This window comes from Centroberyx affinis, unplaced genomic scaffold (assembly GCF_046629955.1).
Source record: "Centroberyx affinis isolate AG114_WGS23_722 - 3 ecotype Tasmania unplaced genomic scaffold, CSIRO-AGI_Caff_v1 ptg005018l_1, whole genome shotgun sequence".
Taxonomy (NCBI): Eukaryota; Metazoa; Chordata; class Actinopteri; order Beryciformes; family Berycidae; genus Centroberyx; species Centroberyx affinis.
This window is the reverse complement of record NW_027282472.1, coordinates 114235-134125: the sequence shown is the minus strand read 5'-3', so window position 1 is coordinate 134125 and position 19891 is coordinate 114235. Positions and strand designations below refer to the sequence as shown.

Here is a 19891-nt window from a genome sequence, read left to right as displayed (position 1 = left end):
TTAAATAGGAAAACAATCTGTTGATCCTTTAAAGGCTGGCATCTGACAGTCTATCAATTCAGACAATTAGAGCTCTGAGGATCAATGACCCCAATTTGTCAGGTTAGAGGTCAGAGATTACAAAGAAAAGGGATGCCCATATCATCAAGGTGGGTGGTGGGGGCGGGGCAAAGACCAAACATCACAGAAAAGCAGTGATGAGATAAAAAAGGCAACTTTCTCTGGCTAGTCCTTGAGAAACTACCACCAAATCCACACACACACACAGCCTGAGTACAATAATAAATGATCAAATTTATTTCAGTATTTATTTGGTCATTACATAACAGTACTGTAAAATGCTTGCATTTAAATGTTTCGGCTGCAATTAAGTGTCCACGGCAAAAAACATACAATGTACATCCCTATTATGTGTTAATTCATTTATTCATGACGCACCAGCGAGCCGGCTTACAGTTGTTACATTGTTCCTACAATGTTGTCACAATGTTACTGAGATGTTATGGAGGGGCAGACGGTGGGTAATCAAACGGTTTTGTATTCTGCCTCACTCCTCTGGAGCTTTTACAACCAGTGTCTCTGGAAGTTCAGTTCTACTTACAGGGAGGAGTATTGGACAAGGCATCCAACCTGATACCACTAAAACAAAAAAAGAATTAGTGAAATGCGAGAAAGAGATGTTAAAAAATAGAAACCAAAATGTTTGGATATTATTTTTTTTCTTTTGAGAAAAAGGTACAAGACAGACCACTAAATAAATGCAATTTCATTTTTTGTTAATAACACTACATACATTTATAAAGACCACCACTGATTATAATTTAACCATTTGTGTGAAAAAAGGAACAGCAACAAAACTCCAAACCCAGACCGAAGCTGTTTTTTTCTGCTAACTGTACAGTTTTTTTTATGATTATCTAGACAACTCCCTAGCAAGCATTAGTCCTTTCACTTGTAAATCGAAAAAAGGTAGACTACATTGCAACACCCTATTTACAGTATATTATTTATATATTTATATATATATTTATATCACACTGGCTGTAATTATGACAAGATATATTCATGAGCGTCATTAGTGCAAGGCATGAGTAAGACAGACCTGTCAAAAGAGTTATTGACCAGACGTGTGTGTGTGTCTATATGTAACAATGTTTCAGTGAGGGGGTTGGAACTTGAAAGAACACAAGTGTGTGCATGACGTGTGTGCGGGAGTGGTGTAACAGGTTGTGTGTGCTCGTTATGTTCAGTGATGTATAGGTCTGGAAGGGTTCAGGGGGAAGAAGTCAACTGTATGTGTGTGTGTGTTCATGTACAAATGTGTGTTCAAACACACACATACATAAACGGGCATGTGTGAGTGAGTCCTATGGATGTAATTCATCACCTGACAGCCAGCCCAAGCTCACTTTGTACACACCGACACATGACTGTGTCTAAAGCACTTCCTCACAAACAAAGGATGACAAATGATTCTGACTCCAAGGCGAGTAATGCCGGCATCAACTGATCTTACATACTGCAACTCCCCACTCACTATCACCACCCTTGCTTTTTTTACCAGGTGCAAAAACAGCAGCGGTCCAGCAACTTTAACACACTTAAACAGATACAGTCTGCATAAACCAAATCACCCAGAGGCAGAAAATGAGAATCAGCTGACCCAATGACCTATAGGCAGAATGGCCCAACTTCAACCACAGAGGGATGGTCTAGACAAGATTTATGAAAGGACATTGCATCAGGAGACGGGGAGGCGGCGTCATTGGTGGGTGTGCCTCGGGGGCCCCTGCGCCTTGTTGTGGAGAAGGTTGGGTGGTGCAGGGGGCTTACGCTGTGCTGCATTGGTCCTTGCAGACACTGAAGTCACAGAGTAAATACTGTGAAACATTGCACGATGCCAATAAGGACAACTAGAAGCAGGCATGGCCCTGGGATGGGGCCTTAGGGCGGGAGAGCGTGGGACAGAGGGGGGAATTTACACTAGTGCTACTTTGGGTTTAGTGGGGGAAAGCACATGGATGCATGGCCTAAAGTCCACTGACATCCATTATCAATAATAATAATAGATGCAAAGAGCTGGATGGAAGAAAATAGAAAAGAAAGACTGGGAGGCTTCAACTAGTAACAGCAGAACCAAGAGGGGGAAAAAAGGCAGAGCCAATGTTGAGAGATCAGTGTGGGGGGCATTGACTTAGTTACTGCAAAAAAAAGAAGGAGGGGCACAGGGGCATCTTTTCTTGTTTTGCAGATCAGAAATTGGGGAAAAGAGTACGACATGTTGCATTAGTAACTGCAGTGGCATTTGGGGCATCAGTCGCATTAGTTACTGCTATACAGGGTGTGTGTGTGTGTGTATGTGTGGGGGGGGGGGGGGCGTTCTTCACGTTAGTTACTGCAGCAGGGACCCTTGGTTGGCTGGGCGGCTTCCGTCAGGTCCACTCCTCGGTTCCGCCCGCTGCTGGCTCCTGCAGCCTGGGGCTCACTCTTCGGCAATCTCTTCGCTGAAGGGCAAAAACACACCAAACACCAATAAAAAAAAAAAAAACTTCAACATGTCATTTGCATGGGGCCAGAGTTACAAATGATATGACTTCCATAAACCACTGTGCCCTCATCAATCATCCACTTAGCAGAGCATATACTTCATACTGGAATCAATGGGACTAAACAAGCTGGCTCTGTTTATCATACTGACACACATGCACAAGCAAAATATATGGGCAAGGTGGCAAGAGTCACCTACCAATAGCCATGAATATCTCGTTCACATTCATAGATGTCTTGGCTGACGTCTCCATGAACAGTAAACTGTTGTCATCTGCATAAGACTGGGCATCCTGTCAACACACAGCAAATATAATGAGCCTTCAGCCCATCCACGTACATGTTTGAATGGGTTAGGGTTAGACAATTAGATGTGGCATAAACACTATGAACGCTGTAGCAGTAGAGGTTAATGGATGCAATAACTACAGCACAAAGAAACAGAAAGCCATGGCTATCCAGTGATGTGTGTTCAAAAGAATCTGAAGAAAAAAACATAAAGCCTGACTGTTCAAGAAACAGCCCATTTGCTCTGACCTGGAAGTCGACAGCTCTCTTGTTGGCGAGGTCGGCCTTGTTGCCTGAGAGAGCGATGACTATATTGGGGCTAGCTTGTCTCTGCAGCTCCTTCACCCAGTTCTTTGCCCGTGCAAATGACTCCTGGAAAGAGGACAAGGGGCACCAACTACAGGTTCAACTACAAGTTGTACACTGCTGAAGTAAGCCTAGCTGTATAGTGCTGTCCTGAATACGTGGCCAGCATCATCTGTGCAATTAATATGGAGGGAAACGTGGGGAAAAATCTACTTTGCACAGGACTATGTCAAGGATGCATGTGAACGTGCCTCGTTTGTGATGTCGTAGACCACGATGGCGGCCTGTGCTCCTCTGTAATACATGGGTGCCAAACTGTGGTAACGCTCCTGTCCCGCAGTGTCCCAGATCTCAAACTTCACCGTTGTGTCGTCTAGACACACTGTCTGGGTCAGAAAGGCCGCTGAGGGAAAAGGATGAGGTGAGGGGTGACTCAGCAATAGATAGCAGTAACTACACAAGTACCAGTACTCTTTACAATGCCACGTAAATATAACAGTTCAAAGAATAAATCAAATCAAATCATTAACAATCTTCCCATTTTGTGGAACAAATTCCGGCCCACCATTTCCCGACTTAAATTCCAGCTAAAGTACAAAAGTAGAGAGCTTTCTAGAAAAAAGTTCATCATTAGTTGACTATTTGAATAAAGGCCAAATTTGGTAATGGGTTGAAACAAGAATTTGCAGATACAAACATCCTTCTGTAATCAAAGCAGACCATCTCTTTGATCTACAACCTACTGGCAGCTTATGAGAAGCAGCCTGACCAGCCGTTATGGAGCTCACCTCCTATTGTGCTCTCCTGGAACTCGTGGAACTGGCCCTTGACGAAGCGGAGCACTAAGCTGGACTTGCCCACAGCCGACTCTCCCAGCAGCACCAGTTTAAACTGACAAATCTTGTTCCCAGCATTGGGCCCATTGGGTCTCGTAGCTCCTCCCCGATTGGCCATGACCTAGTCAGATCCCCCGGTGTCCTGCGTGTCAGACTTCACTATCAGGACTTCTGCTGCAAGATGCCAGAGAGAAAATATGCTTACTATCAAAAAATAATAAATATGATTCAAACTTTGAGGAGCACTACAGCTAAGGATAAATATAACAAAGAATGTTTGCTTACAGGTAGTTAAATATGCATCTTATCAGTAGCCCAACATTTCAAAGTATGTAAACAGTAGGATTTTTCCATCACTGTCAAAATTAAACTATGACAACCCAATCAATTCTAGCAAAAAGTGACTATAGCTGCCATTTCGTTATATAGCTGTAAACAGTAAATCCAATAAGCTGCTTCTTTCTTTCTTTTAAGATGATGTGGTTATTTTAAGGGCTCAAGATAGCACAAAGTATATAGTTTCCAATATGACACACTGGTAAGACACATATTACAAAAAAGAGGGGAAATAATAAAACCTACTGACAGTAATTTCACGTGGGCTAACAAAGTTAGCGGCTGTTGTATTTATTGTGACTGGGATGGGTTATATTTAGGGAAATTATACACATAGTGCTTTTATGAGTGAGGTTATCAAGCTCACCACAACCACATAACAGAAGGCAAAGGAAGCCTTGACATGAACCCACAACAGTCAAGAGTTTCACCTACCCACATTACTTCAGCCCATTATAACTGTGAGTACCTCTGTATGGCTACATACCTTGGATTCTTATAGTGCATTGTTTAGTAACTTATTTAGATTTTAACTGCTGACTAATTTGTATACAACACAGGGTTGTTGTAAGGAGAGAATCAGACATACTATTAGTCATGAGCAAGATTTGTGGAATTTATCCCTGACCAGAAAACTGGATATTATGGCTTTCTATACATTTCCTCCTCCCCCTTTGTCCAGGAGGTGGATATGCCTCTTGACAAAAAAATATATGGGAATGGATACCTACATCTCTGCTCAAAACAAGATTGAGAAGACGGTGGGCCTAAACATCTGTGGTGCTCTTGCAATCTATGAAGTGCAAGGCTCCACAAGAGGTGAAGTTGTCAAAATAAACATTGTATGTGCCATGCGATCTGTGTGTGACTGCTGTTTTACAAGTCTGCAGTCAACATAATTAAAAATAATCCGGACAATATCCCTATATGTTTGTAACCTATGAGTGGCTTACAGTGGTTCACACATCTGTGTAAGCACTTAATTTATGTCGCAATAGCAAAGGCTGTGCTTTAACAATAACAAAACAAGAAGTGATTTCAAATTACAAAGAGCAGTCCATCAACTGTCAAATTATGTGTCCTGGTTTCTTAGAAGAGAAAAATACGGGGATGAAGGGGAATAAGTTACCATCCACATAAACCAAAAGTCAGGGGACAGAAAGCCATCCGTGTGTCATGAAGTCGTGAACATATTAACCAGCTAGATTAGGTATTTTTCTTTTTGAACACGCGAGAAAATTTGACGAAAACGCTTTAAAATGTGAGCATGCTACAAGAAAACAAGTACGTATTAGAAATTGCAATGACAAAACATAGTAACTGCGTTTTGCTCGGACTCATGACATCTGGATTGTCAACAAAGGCAGCGCATTGCAATGCTCACAAAATATTTGGATTTGTCTAACAACGTTACTTAATGTTTGTCAAGTTAACGTTGGACAGCTATCAAACGCAAGTCAACCAACAAGCTAGCGTTGGCTCTAGCTAGGTGTCTGTTTTGATTTTAGAGGGAGGACGCCATTTTCCAAATTGTTTTGTTGTCTGGTTAGCTAGCTGTTTTGCTCTTTGCTAACGCTAACGCTACCTAGCTTGGTGTCAGCAATCTAGCAAATCTAGCGTTACTGCTAACTAGCCGGCCAGCAAAATGCTAGCCTCACAGCCAGCTAGGTTACTGCAAGACACATCCAAACAAGCTTCCATAAAACAGAACAGGACGAGAACAGTACCCTTGGCTAACAAACTGGTTATTATATACATATAGATATCACATTGGGAATGTTGTGATGGATAGCTGAGTTAATGTTATCTAACGGGGTGTAGTCAAACCTTCAATCAACAAACACTAACACTATCTTGCTAGCATTGTTAGCAGTCCACCCACTGACCTGATTCCACCCCTATAGCCATTAGCTATCGCGAAGCCAACTAGAAGCTTGGTGTCTTGCTTGCTAACCCACAAATCGCTGGCTATTAGCTAACCGTACCATACAGACACTGAAAAGGAGCGGCTGGTCTCATTAAGACGTGGCGAAGGCCTGCATTTTTTTTGCATTCTCTTATCAAACAGCACCAACGTTAGCTGGTAAAGTCAGCTAGCGAGCAAGCTAGTCCCGCTGGCAACCGAGCCAACGTTAACGTTAGCTAGTCAGCCAGCTGGAATCTAACGTTAGCTACAACTTGTCGATTCATGTCAAGTACGCTACCTGAGAGCCAGACGATGTTTTGAACTTTAAATACCACCGCGGCAGTATTTACACACGGGACCCGGGGCACTGCGGTGATGTGATGTTGTGGAACCAAGAAATAATTTCAACAACCCCGATCACGTCTCCTCCTTTCTTTCTTCTCGCAACTTCCCCCTTAGAACCAAAACACAAACAGGCTCTTCCGCCCCCCGTGCCACGTCACACATCACGCCGCCCTCCAACACTGACTTCTGCTCTCAGCTCAGCTCCATATGTCAGCCTTCACTGGAATATCTGTCAATTATTTTCCTATTATGCACAAGCACCGTCCTGCTAATCACTATTTAATAAAAAAATAAAGAAGGATATTAATGCCAACTGCTTATCCTGTGATACCTGAAACCCTATTACATCTATTTTTTGTGAAAATACTATGCAAATACTTTAATATATCTTGAAAATGTGTATAGTGATTTCTTCTGACGGTGGGGAAATTTATTGTCTGGTTTCAACAACCTCAATCAAAGAGAATAGAGGTAGTTTTACTTAATTTAATAAATTATTTTTGGCCACATTTCACATACACAAATGTAAACAGTAGTTCTGTTCATTGTTGTTGCCAAAGAATGGTCAACAATGTTCACCATTGTCACTACTACCTCAAACAATAAGAAAGCTCTGATCTTTACAAACTTTGGCATAACTATATGCACATATGCTGGAAATGTTCCTCTTGTTGTGTCTCTCAAACATAGAGATGTGAATAAGATCTTTACATATCTATGATCCCTGCCCTATGTTTGTTTCATTTGTTTTTCTTATTTTCTGTATTATGTTATATTCTTATGTGGATTTGTGGTTTCATGTGTATTTGATATATAATTGTTGCATTGTTATGGCATTAAAGCACACACAAAAAAACTGAATGATGATGATGATGATGATGACGACGATGATGATAAGATAAGATAAGATAAGATAAGATAAGATAAGATAAGATAAGATATCACTTTATTAATCCCCTTGGGGAAATTCGGGTGCCACAGCAGCAACTGGCAGAACAGTACCGGGGAAAAAAATAAGTACAGAAGATAATAAAGAGAAGAGGTAATAAGATAAAAAATAAAGGTAGTGTACATAATATAAAACTATAGAGACATGATGATGATGATGATGATGATGATATGCTTGTGGTAGTAGTGATGCAGGGAATGGTAATGTAATGATGAGAGATACAGAGAATGTGTAGGTCTGAATTGTAAAATAGTTGCACAAAGTGTCAACATTATAAAGGGACTCATGATGTAGAGTCGGGCCAATGTCCACAAAGAATGAAGGAGAGCGGCCCGGCTGAGATAAGGACAGAGAACGGGGAAGAGAGTTGAAGCAGCTGGGAGACAAGAGAACACATTGTGTGAGCCGTCAGGGACCAGAGATCAATATATTTGCCTAGATAAAACAAGATTCGTTGCTGTTATTGTAATCATAATAAAACATTCATTGGAAGTTGAGAGAAAATTGGACAGAAGGGAGATAGTGATAGATGTGACCGAAAGAGCAACTCCCATCATGTCAGATATAAGGCTGAGTGATGTATCCAAGAGAGGGAATTAACATGCCCAGAAATAGACGAGTGGTTAAATTCCCCTGCCTCTGCAACCACATGTGTTCCCTCACTAGGCTGGATTGAATCTCAGCACAACTTTCTCTTGTATCTGCTTTTGTTACACTAAAAAATAAATAATAATGGAAATACTGAAGGTGAGTGGACTGCACAGTGTTTTCTTTCTTTCTTTTTTTTTTTTTTTAAGCGGGTATTGGTTTGAAAGAGTAGGGGTAGAGAAAAGTACTGTACTGGTCTTTCTCCAGTTGGAATTAGTACTGTAGTGCAATAATATTCCAGTAGGTGGCGGTAATGCGACATTAATTCTGGATGTAGAGGCGAAGAAGAAGAAGAAGTCTCCTCCTCCACTTCCTCTCGGTCCTACCGGGAGCAGTCTTCATATCAGCACGTTTTAGTAACATAAGAAATTATATTTTATCTTCTGTCAACGATGCAGATACATTGTATAACAGGGGTATTATAGCACGTCGTTTTCCTAACATTAGTCTGATTCATATAACTCGCCAAGACTGTAAGTGAACAAACTGAGCAGCAGTGTCCAGTCATGGAGGAGGGAATGATAGAGACGTCGGAGGAGCTGCTGGCAAAGCAACACCGCAAGGAAAAGAAAGATCTGCAAGGTAGTCAACGTTAACTTCCTTATTTTATTGTGCTGTGTAGTTACTCAAATTCTTACTGTCAGTTAGGCTGTAGCTAGTGTGTTGTTTTATGTATTTAAAAGCATGTTGTTAGAAATGAGCTTAAGCTAACCACAACAGGCCATGGTGTGCAATGCTGAAGTACCACTTACTGTCATTTCTTTGCACAGACTGTCAGTGATATGAGCATGATGATACACACTCTTTTGACATGAGTAGCTGGATAGCTCTAGTGCCAAAGTGAGGAGTGACATGTAGGACACCAGTGATCTTTTGACATTTCTAACTCAATGTGTGCAGTCTGACGTCCAAAAGTGTTAGCTAACTTTATTAAACAGTCTCATTCTTAAATCGTGGTAATGTGGGCAATACAAAACAAAAAGGATCTAATTTTCAATCTCATTCAGTTTGTTTGTGATATGGGAAATTCACTATCGAAACCACATGTGTCATCCATCACCAAGCATGCCAAAAGGTTGGGATATGCATATCCCAACCTCAGTCGCATTTTGACTAGTCATAATGTAATTAGAGATATCTTAAATTAACATTTTGACTAGTCATAATGTAATAAAAGATATCATAAATTAGCATTTTGGCTAGTCATAATGTAATTAGAGATATCCTAAATTAACATTTTGACTAGTCATAATGTAATAAAAGATATCATAAATTAGCATTTTGACTAGTCATAATGTAATTAGAGATATCTTAAATTAACATTTTGACTAGTCATAATGTAATAAAAGATATCATAAATTAGCATTTTGGCTAGTCATAATGTAATTAGAGATATCCTAAATTAACATTTTGACTAGTCATAATGTAATAAAAGATATCATAAATTAGCATTTTGGCTAGTCATAATGTAATTAGAGATATCCTAAATTAACATTTTGACTAGTCATAATGTCATAAAAGATATCATAAATTAGCATTTTGACTAGTCATAATATAACTAGAGATATCTTAATTTTTTTATTTTTTATTTTTTTAAATTTTGTATTACTAGAACTTTATTTCTATTTGGAGTAGGCTTAGATGCATGCATTTACAAGTCATAAGTCAAAATGTATGTGCAATTGGATGTCAAATGCTTCTTAGGTAGGTGTGTGTGTGTGTGTGTGTGTGTGTGTGTGTGTGTGTGTGTTTGTGTGTGTGTGTGAGATATAGGCCTAAATGTTGTCTAACAGCCTTGAAGCATAAATACGCCACCAAGCCTCCAGCCGGTCCAGCTGCACCAGGATAAAAGCGGCGAACAATTCAGAGAAATTAGAGAAATTGTGTGGCTGAGTTCAGAAAATCAATAAAAAATAATACATGTATATGAATAGAGTTAAGCGTCCAAGTAGTCCATTTTGTCCAACAATGTCTGATAGGAAACAATTGCAATATTTGTGTGAAGAATTCCCTGTAAGTCTCCTTTTTCCCGGCCGTCACACTCTTGTGGTTGTCGCGTCTGACAGCCTCGACTGAATCTGGATCCTCAGTTTAACACTTGATTGTCTTTCTGCGTTCTTGCCAACGTATGAATGAATTTTTTGAATGAATGAATTTTTTTATTTACGTGTTGTGCCACTTACGTGGCCCATTCCACATGGGATTACAAGACACCGATAAAATAAACACAATTTCAGTTTGCTATATTATAGCTGTAGGCAATACTCATTCATTACAGTAAGCACATTAAGTATTCCAGTACTATAATACTCCTAATGTGACAAGAACAAATACCCATGGAAAAGAAAAAGGAAAAGAGCATAAGTACATCATCTCGTCTTCTAGCCCAAGCTTTTTCTAAATAGTCAGCAATTAAAAAGGTTTTGTGTTCAAACAACCATGCCAGTATATCTGTGTCCTGCATAAGGAGTAGATCATTTTTTCCCTCCAAGGATTGTCCTTAAATCAACAAACTAACGTTAAGGTGCACTAATATAATTTTCAAACATGTTATGAAATGGTGTTTTGCCATGTAATTTGTAAATCAGTTAATAAATATACACCATTCAGCATCATCCGACAGCTTGTAGATATACTAGTAGTATTCATTATTTGGTGTATGTGTGATCCACTGAAGTATTTATTGACCACCATAACTAATCAGTCAATCTGCTCTTGTGCTACGTTTTCAGCTAAAATCCAGAGCATGAAAAATGCAGTCCCCAAGAATGACAAGAAAAGGAGGAAACAGTTGACAGAAGACATTGCCAAACTAGAGGCTGAACTCAACCAGAAACACGAGGAGGAGCTCGGACAGCTCAAAACTACAGCTGACACACAAGTAATTACCTGCATTCAAATGACTGGCAAATCTCATGGTTATGCATTAGGATTTTCCATTAAGTGTATAAGTAAGGAGGCATGCTTACTCTTAAAAAGGATGTGCATTTCCAATACATGCATGTGTCTAGTTTGGAACAATGCACATTGCCGTTACTTTTTAACACCACATATGTTAGTACTAGAAACATATTTACACAACATGTATTGTTGGAAATGGAAGCACAAATATGTTTGTCTTTAAAAGAAGCAAATACATTTTGGGACTGATTGAGTACAGTATGCACATACTGCATCCTTTATATTGTATAATATGCCACATTGGCATCATATTATTGATGCATGCATGAAATGCATGTTTTAGATCAACTTATATTTGTAACATAAGTGTAAATTTATGCTTACTCTATCTTGTAAGGTTGAGGAGGTGGTAAATGGAGTGGAGTCCATGACGGTGGTGGGTGAAGAACAGAAAGAAGAGGTCAAACAGTCACGTGTATCCAAAGCCCAGAAGAGAAGGGTGAGCTAGAGTTCTCTTCTGACAGCAAATATGATGATTTCAACTGTTTATCACTGCCAAACAGCAAGTTACTGTCATTTATTATAGACATTGTCTATACCATAGAAAATGTACAGTGCATGCTCGCAATCAAACTTACTACACTTACGTGTAGTCAAATTGCCATCCACAGTTCACAGCATTCTGAATAAAGGCATCAATTTCAAATTCTTTACATATACAAATCCCATTACCTCAGCAGCAGTGTGATAATTGGTTCTGCCTTTTCACCTCTTGTAGAAGTTGCTAGGAATCCTGCCTGAAAATAGTGCAGTACGCTGAGCCTGACCACATTATGTTTAACCATCCGTCTCTGTTTGCTATCCATTTTAATTTATTCCAACTATGGTTTCATATACTCTTTTATACTCTTTTTTTTTTAATTACCCCTTCCAGGATAAAAAGGCTGCCCAGGAGAAGGAGAGGGACAGCAGGATAGCAGAGGCAGAGGTGCAGAACCTGCAGGGCGTAAGGCACCAGGAGGGCTTGAAGCTGGCCCAGAAACTTGCCCAGCGACAGCTGCAGATCCGGGAGATCTCCTCTGATGGCCACTGCATGTACCGCGCCATCGAAGATCAGCTGGTGCAGAGAGCAGTGGTACATATCATTGTATGTATCGAGTATTTTAGCTGTAGATGGGGAGGTTGCCAGTTTAAGTCCTAGTTTGAATACCTAATCAGGAACCTAATAGAGGAAAATGTACTGTGGATTTTTACAAACTGTATACAAGAACTGTAAATATTCTATTCTATTCTATTCTATTCTATTCTATTCTATTCTATTCTATTCTATTCAAGCCTGGGTTGAGCCTGAGTCTGAAGGAACTGCGATCCCGTACTGCTGAGCACATGAGAAGCCACGCTGATGACTTCCTCCCTTTCCTCACCAACGCCAACACTGGTGACATGTACACAACAGGTAATGACTCACCTGAGACGGCTTTGATTTGGTTGTTGGAAACAGACTCTCATAGATTCGGCTGTATCAAAGACTGAAGTAGCTGTCCGTAGTTAGACGCATGCCGTAGCACATATTACTTATTCAGAAAGTTTGTAAATAGATGTTTATGCACAGTATTGCAGTATTCATGTGAGTGTGTGTGTGTTTCCAGATGAGTTTGAGAAATACTGCAGTGATGTGGAGCACACAGCAGCTTGGGGCGGCCAACTAGAAGTGAGTCCTTATAGGGTTGTCATAGAAACGCTGTGCTATCGGTCATTGGTTTTCCCAGTGATTATCTATTTTCCTTTCTTTTCCCTGACAGCTGCGAGCGCTGACCCAAGTCCTTCACCTGCCAATAGAAGTGATCCAGGCCGACTCCCCCACTATAAAGATAGGGGAGGAGTATGACAGCAACCCCATCACCCTCATGTAAGAGCTTGTCTGTATGCAAAATATATATATATATGTATATATAAGTTTATATATATACACATTTGTTTTGGGTGTAGGCGACATTAGGGTGCTTGTTAATAAATATACTAATTAGTAGAAAATGCTCTTCTAATATATGGAATTTATAGAATTTACCTCCAAATTAGACAGTATGGTTATTTTTAAAACATTTGTGACATGCTGTGGCAAAGCAAGGCGTTTATTGCAGTTTTTGGCTAAGGCTCTTCATGCTTATTATGTCAGGTAATTTTTCACATTTTGCCAAAAAACTGTCTTGAAGATAGAAACTGCCAGCTTGTGCCGACTGCAAGTTGAATTGGAATCTATAATTATGCAAAACAAGCATCTATGAAAGGCTCAACAACACTCATCCTCCAGGATAGGCAGAGGAAAGAGACTAAACTAATGGAGCTTGCTCTCGCACTCGCCAGTTCATTGCATTGTCATCTTGGGTAATAAATATTCCAACCATGTAATTATCCACAAGTAACATGGTATCACGTTTTGGGATCCTAACCACATTTAAATGTTGAGCATTTGATAAAGTCTTGTTTGACTATCACACAGCACACCAAAGTAACAGCAGACACACAGACCCACACAATGGTGACACTGCTCCATGCATTAAGTATAATTTAACTGAAGAAATACTAATCTTTTTTAATGACATCGTCTTGCTGCTGCTGTGATGCTACCTTAGTTATCTGTGCAGGTAATTGCATGCACAGCTAGAAAGTAGCTTCTGCAATACTAAGCTGTTATGAGCTTGTCATGGTTATGTGCTTATTGTTTAGATTAGCATTATTAGATTAGATTACATATCTATAGTATAAATATACATGTTCATGTTTCTTAGATTCTTTGCAATAAGATAATTCTTATTCAGGTAATGCTTCGTCATCATTCTAAGCTAAAACCTCACTGCCTTAGAGACCACATTTTCTTATTATTACTCAAATTATCAATATCTTATAACTGTTTTAACCAAATATTCAGTGTGGAATAACTGCAATAGTGTAGCATTATCAATATAGTTATAGTTCTTGCTGCTTTAAATGCATAATATACCTAATGACTAATTATAATGCATAATACCATAGACCTGCATTAAGAGAGTCTGATAAAACTTTGGAGTTTTTTTTTTCCTCAGATCTTTGTTTCACAGAATATTAATATATTTCTTCCTTGTGTTGCAGCTACATGCGTCATGCCTATGGACTAGGAGAACACTATAACTCTGTGGAGCGTCTAAAGGATCCTGCCAATGAGGAAGACAGCTGAGAGACAACTCTGTCTTGGTGTGGCAAAACCACATTATGTTATGCAGAGTGTTTTTAAACTTCTCACATCAAGGGCCCGTAAATACAGACGTATTTAGTTGGCGACCTCCCCCCTCCCCCCATCGAAGAAAATGTTGGCTTGAGGGCAACTGAGAGAATGTTGCTGTTTTCAGATTGGGTTTGGTCTTTTTCTGTCTGGAGGACGAAAGATAACAGTGGGGAGAGTGAAGTCTAATAGAATTAATCTATTCTGAAAACAGTATCATTGTGCTTACTACAAAATAGCATAATAGGCAAGTTAAACTGTTGGATCCCCAGTCTTCCCTGCAACCCATCTTGAGAACCACTGGTGTAACGCACTCGCTCTTTCACGCTGGCTGGAGAGGATTGAAGTGACTGTTGAAGCATGTTACCTAACCAGAAGTCAACAGATTCATTGAGTGGTTGAATGATGAACTTTTGCAGTGATTTTAGGTTGAATTGGATTGTTGTGTACATCATGTCAATGTTACATAAAGAAATATTGATGATTTGCGATTGCACTGCTGCTTGATTGTGAATATTCTTCATAAGGAAAAATTTGATTGTATTTATAGCGATATTCTGTTCAATCTGCAAAAGACGACCATACTGTGTGTTTAATTCAAGGCAACCATGTCATATACAGTAAAATAGTATAAACGGTCTCTGCCATTTCTGCATATGCTGAACTATGTATACAGATGTCTCTATAATGAAGCACTCATGCCTTTATGCAGGTTAGCATTTTATCATGAAGAAGTACATCAATGTTGAATGAATGAATGCTGTGCAGTGGGCTTTTGGGCAAAAACATCTAAATCATGTAAATTGAAGGCAAATGCTTTGAGACATTGCTCACATTTTTCAACATTTACCGCAAACCTTGATGAAAGTGGAAGTTCTGCCATGCGCAGAAGTCGCCGCTAGAGGCCGCCACTGTCTCAGAACAAAGCTTCATTTCGGCCAGGAAGCGTCCCGTATCCATGGGAACTTCACATGCTAACGTTAGAAGTTTTGTTCTTCAAATGGCTAAATCAGTAGTTAGAGCTTTACATGGGAAAGCCACTTCTTTAAATTTGAGTTCTAAGAAAATAGACGACGTTCCTAAATCTGTCTCCAGACTAACAAATCTTTCAACCCTCCTGCTGAACAACAACTCCATCTCTACTTTGCCCGCCGAGCTGCTATCATTACAGCACGTGAGTCTTCTCAGTTTGCTCCTAACTCATCCGCCTGCTGGAAAATTGCCAACATAACGTTTTATAGGTATTACACGGCGCAGGTTTGTGATTAAATACTTTTCTGTTTGCAATGTTTGCAAGCTGGCAGAGCTGAATTTGGGAAATAATGCCTTGAAGGAGGTTCCAGCTGTTTTGGGACATCTGGAGTCCTTGAAAAAACTGTATCTGTTCAGCAACCAAATTACAATAATGCCACCTGAGGTGATGGGTAGGTTCTCACAGTTCTGCATGATTAGCACCTTTAAGATTTGTCAGAAATACCAAGCTAGCTGTTAGTATGAAGTCCTTTACATTCATATTATTCATACATGCTTTACAGCTGGCCTGCCAAACCTTGTTGTGCTCAATCTGAACCACAACCTGATTCAAAGACTTCCACCAGAGATCAGAAGGTAGGCTACATCATGCTGTACAAGATGCAGCAAAATAAAGTGTACAGCACATTCATGTAGGTTGTACCACAGGTATCAGACGGTACTTGAGGTGTGTAGAGGCTCATGGCTGCAGAAACAAAATAAATTGTACATGAGCGAAAAATATGTCCGTCTCTAGGAATTACCCTTTAGGCTTACATCTTTAAAAGTGAATTTTTGGAGTGACATATCTGGGTTCTCCACATATTGCAGTAATTGGTTATGATGGCCACCATAGATGTAAAATAATATTTGTACAATATTTGTAAGGCTGAATTTACCCAGTAACAGTTTATTTTTTTTAGTTTAGCTACTCTAAATTACCCAAATCTGCTGTTTGTTTTCCATCTCTATCTTTGAAGAAAGTCTCAAATGTGGCTCACACAGGGGTTAAGGATCATTAGGTATTCTTACATTAATACAAAGAGAAACCTGTTTTTTTCCCCCTCAGCTTGGTTAAGCTTGAACACCTCAGTGTGCTGGACAACAGGCTGGAGCAGCTCCCTGCTGAGTTGGGTCATCTTACTAAATTAGCTGAGATTAACTTGACTCGCAACAAGTTGTCTTGGCTTCCTCAGCAGCTGTACAAGTGTAAAGAACTGACCAAGCTGTATGTGGCCAGAAACAAGCTGACCGAACTGCCAGAGGTGGGTGTTCTGGGCTGTGATTTCTATCTTCTTTAACAGGAATTCCTACATTTTGTACCATAACTAATGGAACATGTTCAACACCATGTACAGTTTCCCTAGTCTTTCATGTTGTCCTGATTTCCCTCACATTTCACCCAGGGAATCAGAGCATTGGCAAAGCTCCAAGTTCTGGATGTGGCCGGGAATGAGTTGTCCATGTTTCCTGTTGAGGTATGTTGTCTAATACAGAAGCACAAAGCGGTGCCACAGTGAACTCCAAAATATATGCAATGGCAACTAGTCTTGAGTCATATTGCACTTTGCTTTGTCCAGTTTGACCTGCTGAACCTGCAGGAGCTCTACTGTGAAGGGAACAGGCTGGTGTGCTGCGAGCCGATGGCATCAGTGCAGGTCATGGAGGTGCTTACATTAAAGGTAATGTAGGGTGACAATGAAGTATAAAACAGTGCAGTAGAGATTATCTATCTATCTATCTATCTATCTATCTATCTATCTGTCTATCTGTCTGTCTCCATGTTCCATGTATCTTCATTTCCTTTCTTTCTTTGTAGGGATAGGACAGGATTCAAAATAAGAAAAAAAAAATTGAAACTCCTGCCACCTTTTCACACTAGATAACAAATTCATCATACAGTATGCAAGATAGTATATCACACAATATGGCTCTGCGTTGCTCTCTAGCCTACAACAACTGAATCTCTTTGTAATAGTGTATCTTCATCCTTTCCTATACATTGTGTCATGATTGTGTCCCCAGGAGCTGGTTGCCAGGTTTGTCCTGCTGGAGGACAGGAACAGGAATTCTGTGGTCCACAGGATGCTTCCCCACTACCCCGGCCTGACTGTCCTGCTGGCCAACAGGGGCTGCTGCGCCCTCTGCCTGGCCCCCTTCCTCACCACCTGGCTGGAGTGTGTGCATTTCATTAGCCTGAGGAAGGTAGGGTGGATGGTGATAGCCTACTAGCAGTGTTTCATCTGTATTCATTTATCAGTGGTGCGCCACCGCAGCAAGAAATGTCAAATTAAAATTAGCATTGTAATTTAGTCGTACTATCATCTGAAACATTTGGACACAGTGGAGTCCAAATGTTGTACAAGTAATGATTTTATTATGATTTTAAAACATTCTTAGCAATACAACCTCAACTTGAAACATAACTTAGACCCAAACAGCAAAAACAAAACTAGAATTATCCCCCCAAGCACCACAGCTGCTTAAAATTACAGAGGAAAACACTGCATGGTATTGTGAAAAAGTTTTCTATTATTTGTGAGCCAAACACTATGATTCCTTCATGTCTGAAAAAGAATAATTCGCTCCATCAGTGCTGTTGAAATAGGGTACAATGATAGTGACAGATTCATGTAATCAACAGTGTGTGTGTGTGTGTGTGTGTGTGTGTGTGTGTGTGTGTGTGTGTTTCAGGACATGAGAATGAGGAGTTCCCTGACTGTTCCAGTGCGAGTCCTTCTGTGTTCATACAAGTGCTTCAACAGGGATGGACACTCCTACTATGGTGTTGCTTCAAGATAAATGTGAGTCCATTAAAAAAGGTACCGTCCATAATCTCTGTTCTCAATCACAAGCCCTTCTAAGCAGTTTTTTTTACTAATACTTTGAGATGTGTTAATACACAAAGACTTGGCTGAGATAATATATTTGAGCCTGCAGTTCTCTTGCCTCAAAATCTCATGCTCACATATAGGTTAATAGGTTAACATTGTGATGTTGTATTTTGCTTAGAATATAATTGCCAGTATTTCAGACTTTTGTCCTTCAAACATCCCATAGATAGTTATTGGGGTCTTTGTTCACTAGGTGGCAGCAGATGACCATTGAAAATTGTGCCTGTTGCAGGCTTTTATTCGTGGTACTATGTAGAGTACTTGTGTCGCTGTGTGCCTAACATATCAATAGCAGTAACATTGTAACAGTTGCAACAGTTGTTATGCCTTTGCAAGAAGACTTGTTTTGAACATTTGGTTTAGATAAATTATATTTTTATCTAAAAAAAATATTTACTAATATTTATTTAGATTTACTAAAGCTACTTTTTTCACAGAAGTTGGTCAATGCAGGCAAGTATGATATAACTGGCAATTCTGTGGAGGATTTCACTGTGTGTGTTCTCATTTGGAACCTAACTTGCAACAACTGATCCCCTCTCTCATTGGGTTTAAATGTATAAACAATGAATGTACAAACAATGAATGAAGGCTTTTGTTTTTATCCTCCCCCCCTCCATTTTAAGTTTTATTTTTTAATTATATAGGCTCATTAAAAGCACATACTGCTAAAAAATTCTAGACATTCCTGAGTGAAATATTAACTTATATATAGCTCCTGCACATGTTCTGGCTGTGTATGTCTAATGGGATCCTATTCCCTCATCAGTGCTGATCAAGCCACACTAAGACTCCATAGCTGCCCCATCTCCATCTCCATCTCCATCTCCATCTCCATCTCCATCTCCATCTCCAGCCAGTGGCATCTGTTCTAACCTGCCAGAGAAAGAGAGAGAGAGAGAGAGGGAGAGAGGGAAAGGGAGAGAGAGAACTTCATTTCTAGCAAATTAATTTCCCATCCACGCCTCCAGAGCTTGCTAGCTCGTTCGCTAGCTGCTGCGGCCGCTGCTGCGTGTGTCTACTGAGTCGGAGCCTCATGCATAATGCATCAGGTTTAATTGCAAACCCAGAAACTAATGACTTTGGACTGGTTAACAGCAGGGGAGCCATACATCTCGAGCAAACTGAATGAAAAATCAGCTCAGAGGAGAGAAAAAAAGGAGCCTAGCCCCTAATTGATGAATAATTGAAGCGGCGAGCTACAGGGCATAATTGTGACATTTTGTTTCAATCAATTTCCAAGTGGTGTGGGCGAAAGTGCACTTAAAGGGAAAAGGCAATGACAATGAATGAGAGAGAGAAAGAGATAGAGAGAGTGGTCGGTGATGGAAATGGACATTGGGTCTTCAGTCATTGTAATGACATTTGCTGGGGCAAAAAAGACTGTGGACTCATTGAAACACAAAGTGACTTTTTTCTCTCTGTCTTTCTTCATCTCACTTTGTCGTTTGTCTGTCAAACTCCTATCATGGCACTTTTTCATTCCCAGCCATTGGATCCATACCCTTTCAATATTATTTCTTTTGCTCATTTTCACTTGCCTTACTTGTCTTTAGAAAGTCAATTTAAAAAGCTACTATCCATTTACAGCACAGGAAAAACCTTAGCGAGGCAGCCATCTGCTTTAAATGAACGTGTTTGTGTTTTTAGCAAAGCTAAATTCCT

The 19891-nt window shown here is 39.9% G+C and overlaps 3 protein-coding genes across 6 annotated transcripts; 2 read left to right on the top strand and 1 right to left on the bottom strand.

The window, feature by feature from the left end:
* Nucleotides 1-305: 305 nt before the first annotated feature.
* LOC139666450 (ras-related protein Rab-5A) lies at nucleotides 306-6676 on the bottom strand. 2 transcript variants are annotated; one of them, XM_071545678.1, is made up of 6 exons: nucleotides 6518-6676; nucleotides 3930-4151; nucleotides 3393-3544; nucleotides 3085-3207; nucleotides 2747-2840; nucleotides 306-2504 (listed from the first exon to the last, which is right to left on the bottom strand). In XM_071545678.1, exons 2-6 carry the CDS (start codon nucleotides 4093-4095, stop codon nucleotides 2389-2391), a joined length of 651 nt encoding a protein of 216 aa, XP_071401779.1. In that variant the 5' UTR covers nucleotides 4096-4151; nucleotides 6518-6676; the 3' UTR covers nucleotides 306-2388. The 2 variants fall into 2 exon arrangements, with proteins under 2 accessions (XP_071401779.1, XP_071401780.1); XM_071545679.1 differs by having other exon boundaries at nucleotides 3930-4148.
* A 1804-nt stretch (nucleotides 6677-8480) lies between these two features.
* otud6b (OTU deubiquitinase 6B) lies at nucleotides 8481-14806 on the top strand. Of its 3 annotated transcripts, none has more exons than XM_071545693.1 (8): nucleotides 8481-8743; nucleotides 10894-11042; nucleotides 11460-11561; nucleotides 11997-12197; nucleotides 12398-12518; nucleotides 12712-12773; nucleotides 12865-12971; nucleotides 14192-14806. In XM_071545693.1, exons 1-8 carry the CDS (start codon nucleotides 8668-8670, stop codon nucleotides 14274-14276), a joined length of 903 nt encoding a protein of 300 aa, XP_071401794.1. In that variant the 5' UTR covers nucleotides 8481-8667; the 3' UTR covers nucleotides 14277-14806. The 3 variants fall into 3 exon arrangements, with proteins under 3 accessions (XP_071401794.1, XP_071401792.1, XP_071401795.1); XM_071545691.1 differs by having other exon boundaries at nucleotides 11997-12209; XM_071545694.1 differs by lacking the exon at nucleotides 11460-11561 and having other exon boundaries at nucleotides 11997-12209; nucleotides 12422-12518.
* A 515-nt stretch (nucleotides 14807-15321) lies between these two features.
* On the top strand, nucleotides 15322-18134 carry lrrc69 (leucine rich repeat containing 69). The gene is made up of 8 exons (XM_071545656.1): nucleotides 15322-15495; nucleotides 15619-15745; nucleotides 15857-15929; nucleotides 16402-16597; nucleotides 16739-16810; nucleotides 16913-17014; nucleotides 17358-17537; nucleotides 18027-18134. The coding sequence occupies exons 1-8, from the start codon at nucleotides 15322-15324 to the stop codon at nucleotides 18132-18134; spliced, it is 1032 nt and encodes a 343-aa protein (XP_071401757.1).
* The last annotated feature ends 1757 nt before the right edge of the window (nucleotides 18135-19891 follow it).

Excerpts from the sequence above, each read along its gene's own strand:
- LOC139666450 (XM_071545678.1), bottom strand. The coding sequence starts at position 4,095 with ATGGCCAATCGGGGAGGAGCTACGAGACCCAATGGGCCCAATGCTGGG. Across the intron at positions 2,841-3,084 it reads AGAGAGCTGTCGACTTCCAG|GATGCCCAGTCTTATGCAGA; the intron begins GTCAGAGCAAAT and ends GTGTGTTGACAG. Across the intron at positions 2,505-2,746 it reads CGAGATATTCATGGCTATTG|CGAAGAGATTGCCGAAGAGT; the intron begins GTAGGTGACTCT and ends TTTGCCCTTCAG.
- otud6b (XM_071545691.1), top strand. The coding sequence starts at position 8,668 with ATGGAGGAGGGAATGATAGAGACGTCGGAGGAGCTGCTGGCAAAGCAA. Across the intron at positions 12,519-12,711 it reads TGGTGACATGTACACAACAG|ATGAGTTTGAGAAATACTGC; the intron begins GTAATGACTCAC and ends GTGTGTTTCCAG. Across the intron at positions 12,972-14,191 it reads AGCAACCCCATCACCCTCAT|CTACATGCGTCATGCCTATG; the intron begins GTAAGAGCTTGT and ends CTTGTGTTGCAG.
- lrrc69 (XM_071545656.1), top strand. The coding sequence starts at position 15,322 with ATGGCTAAATCAGTAGTTAGAGCTTTACATGGGAAAGCCACTTCTTTA. Across the intron at positions 15,496-15,618 it reads AGCTGCTATCATTACAGCAC|CTGGCAGAGCTGAATTTGGG; the intron begins GTGAGTCTTCTC and ends AATGTTTGCAAG. Across the intron at positions 15,746-15,856 it reads AATGCCACCTGAGGTGATGG|CTGGCCTGCCAAACCTTGTT; the intron begins GTAGGTTCTCAC and ends CATGCTTTACAG.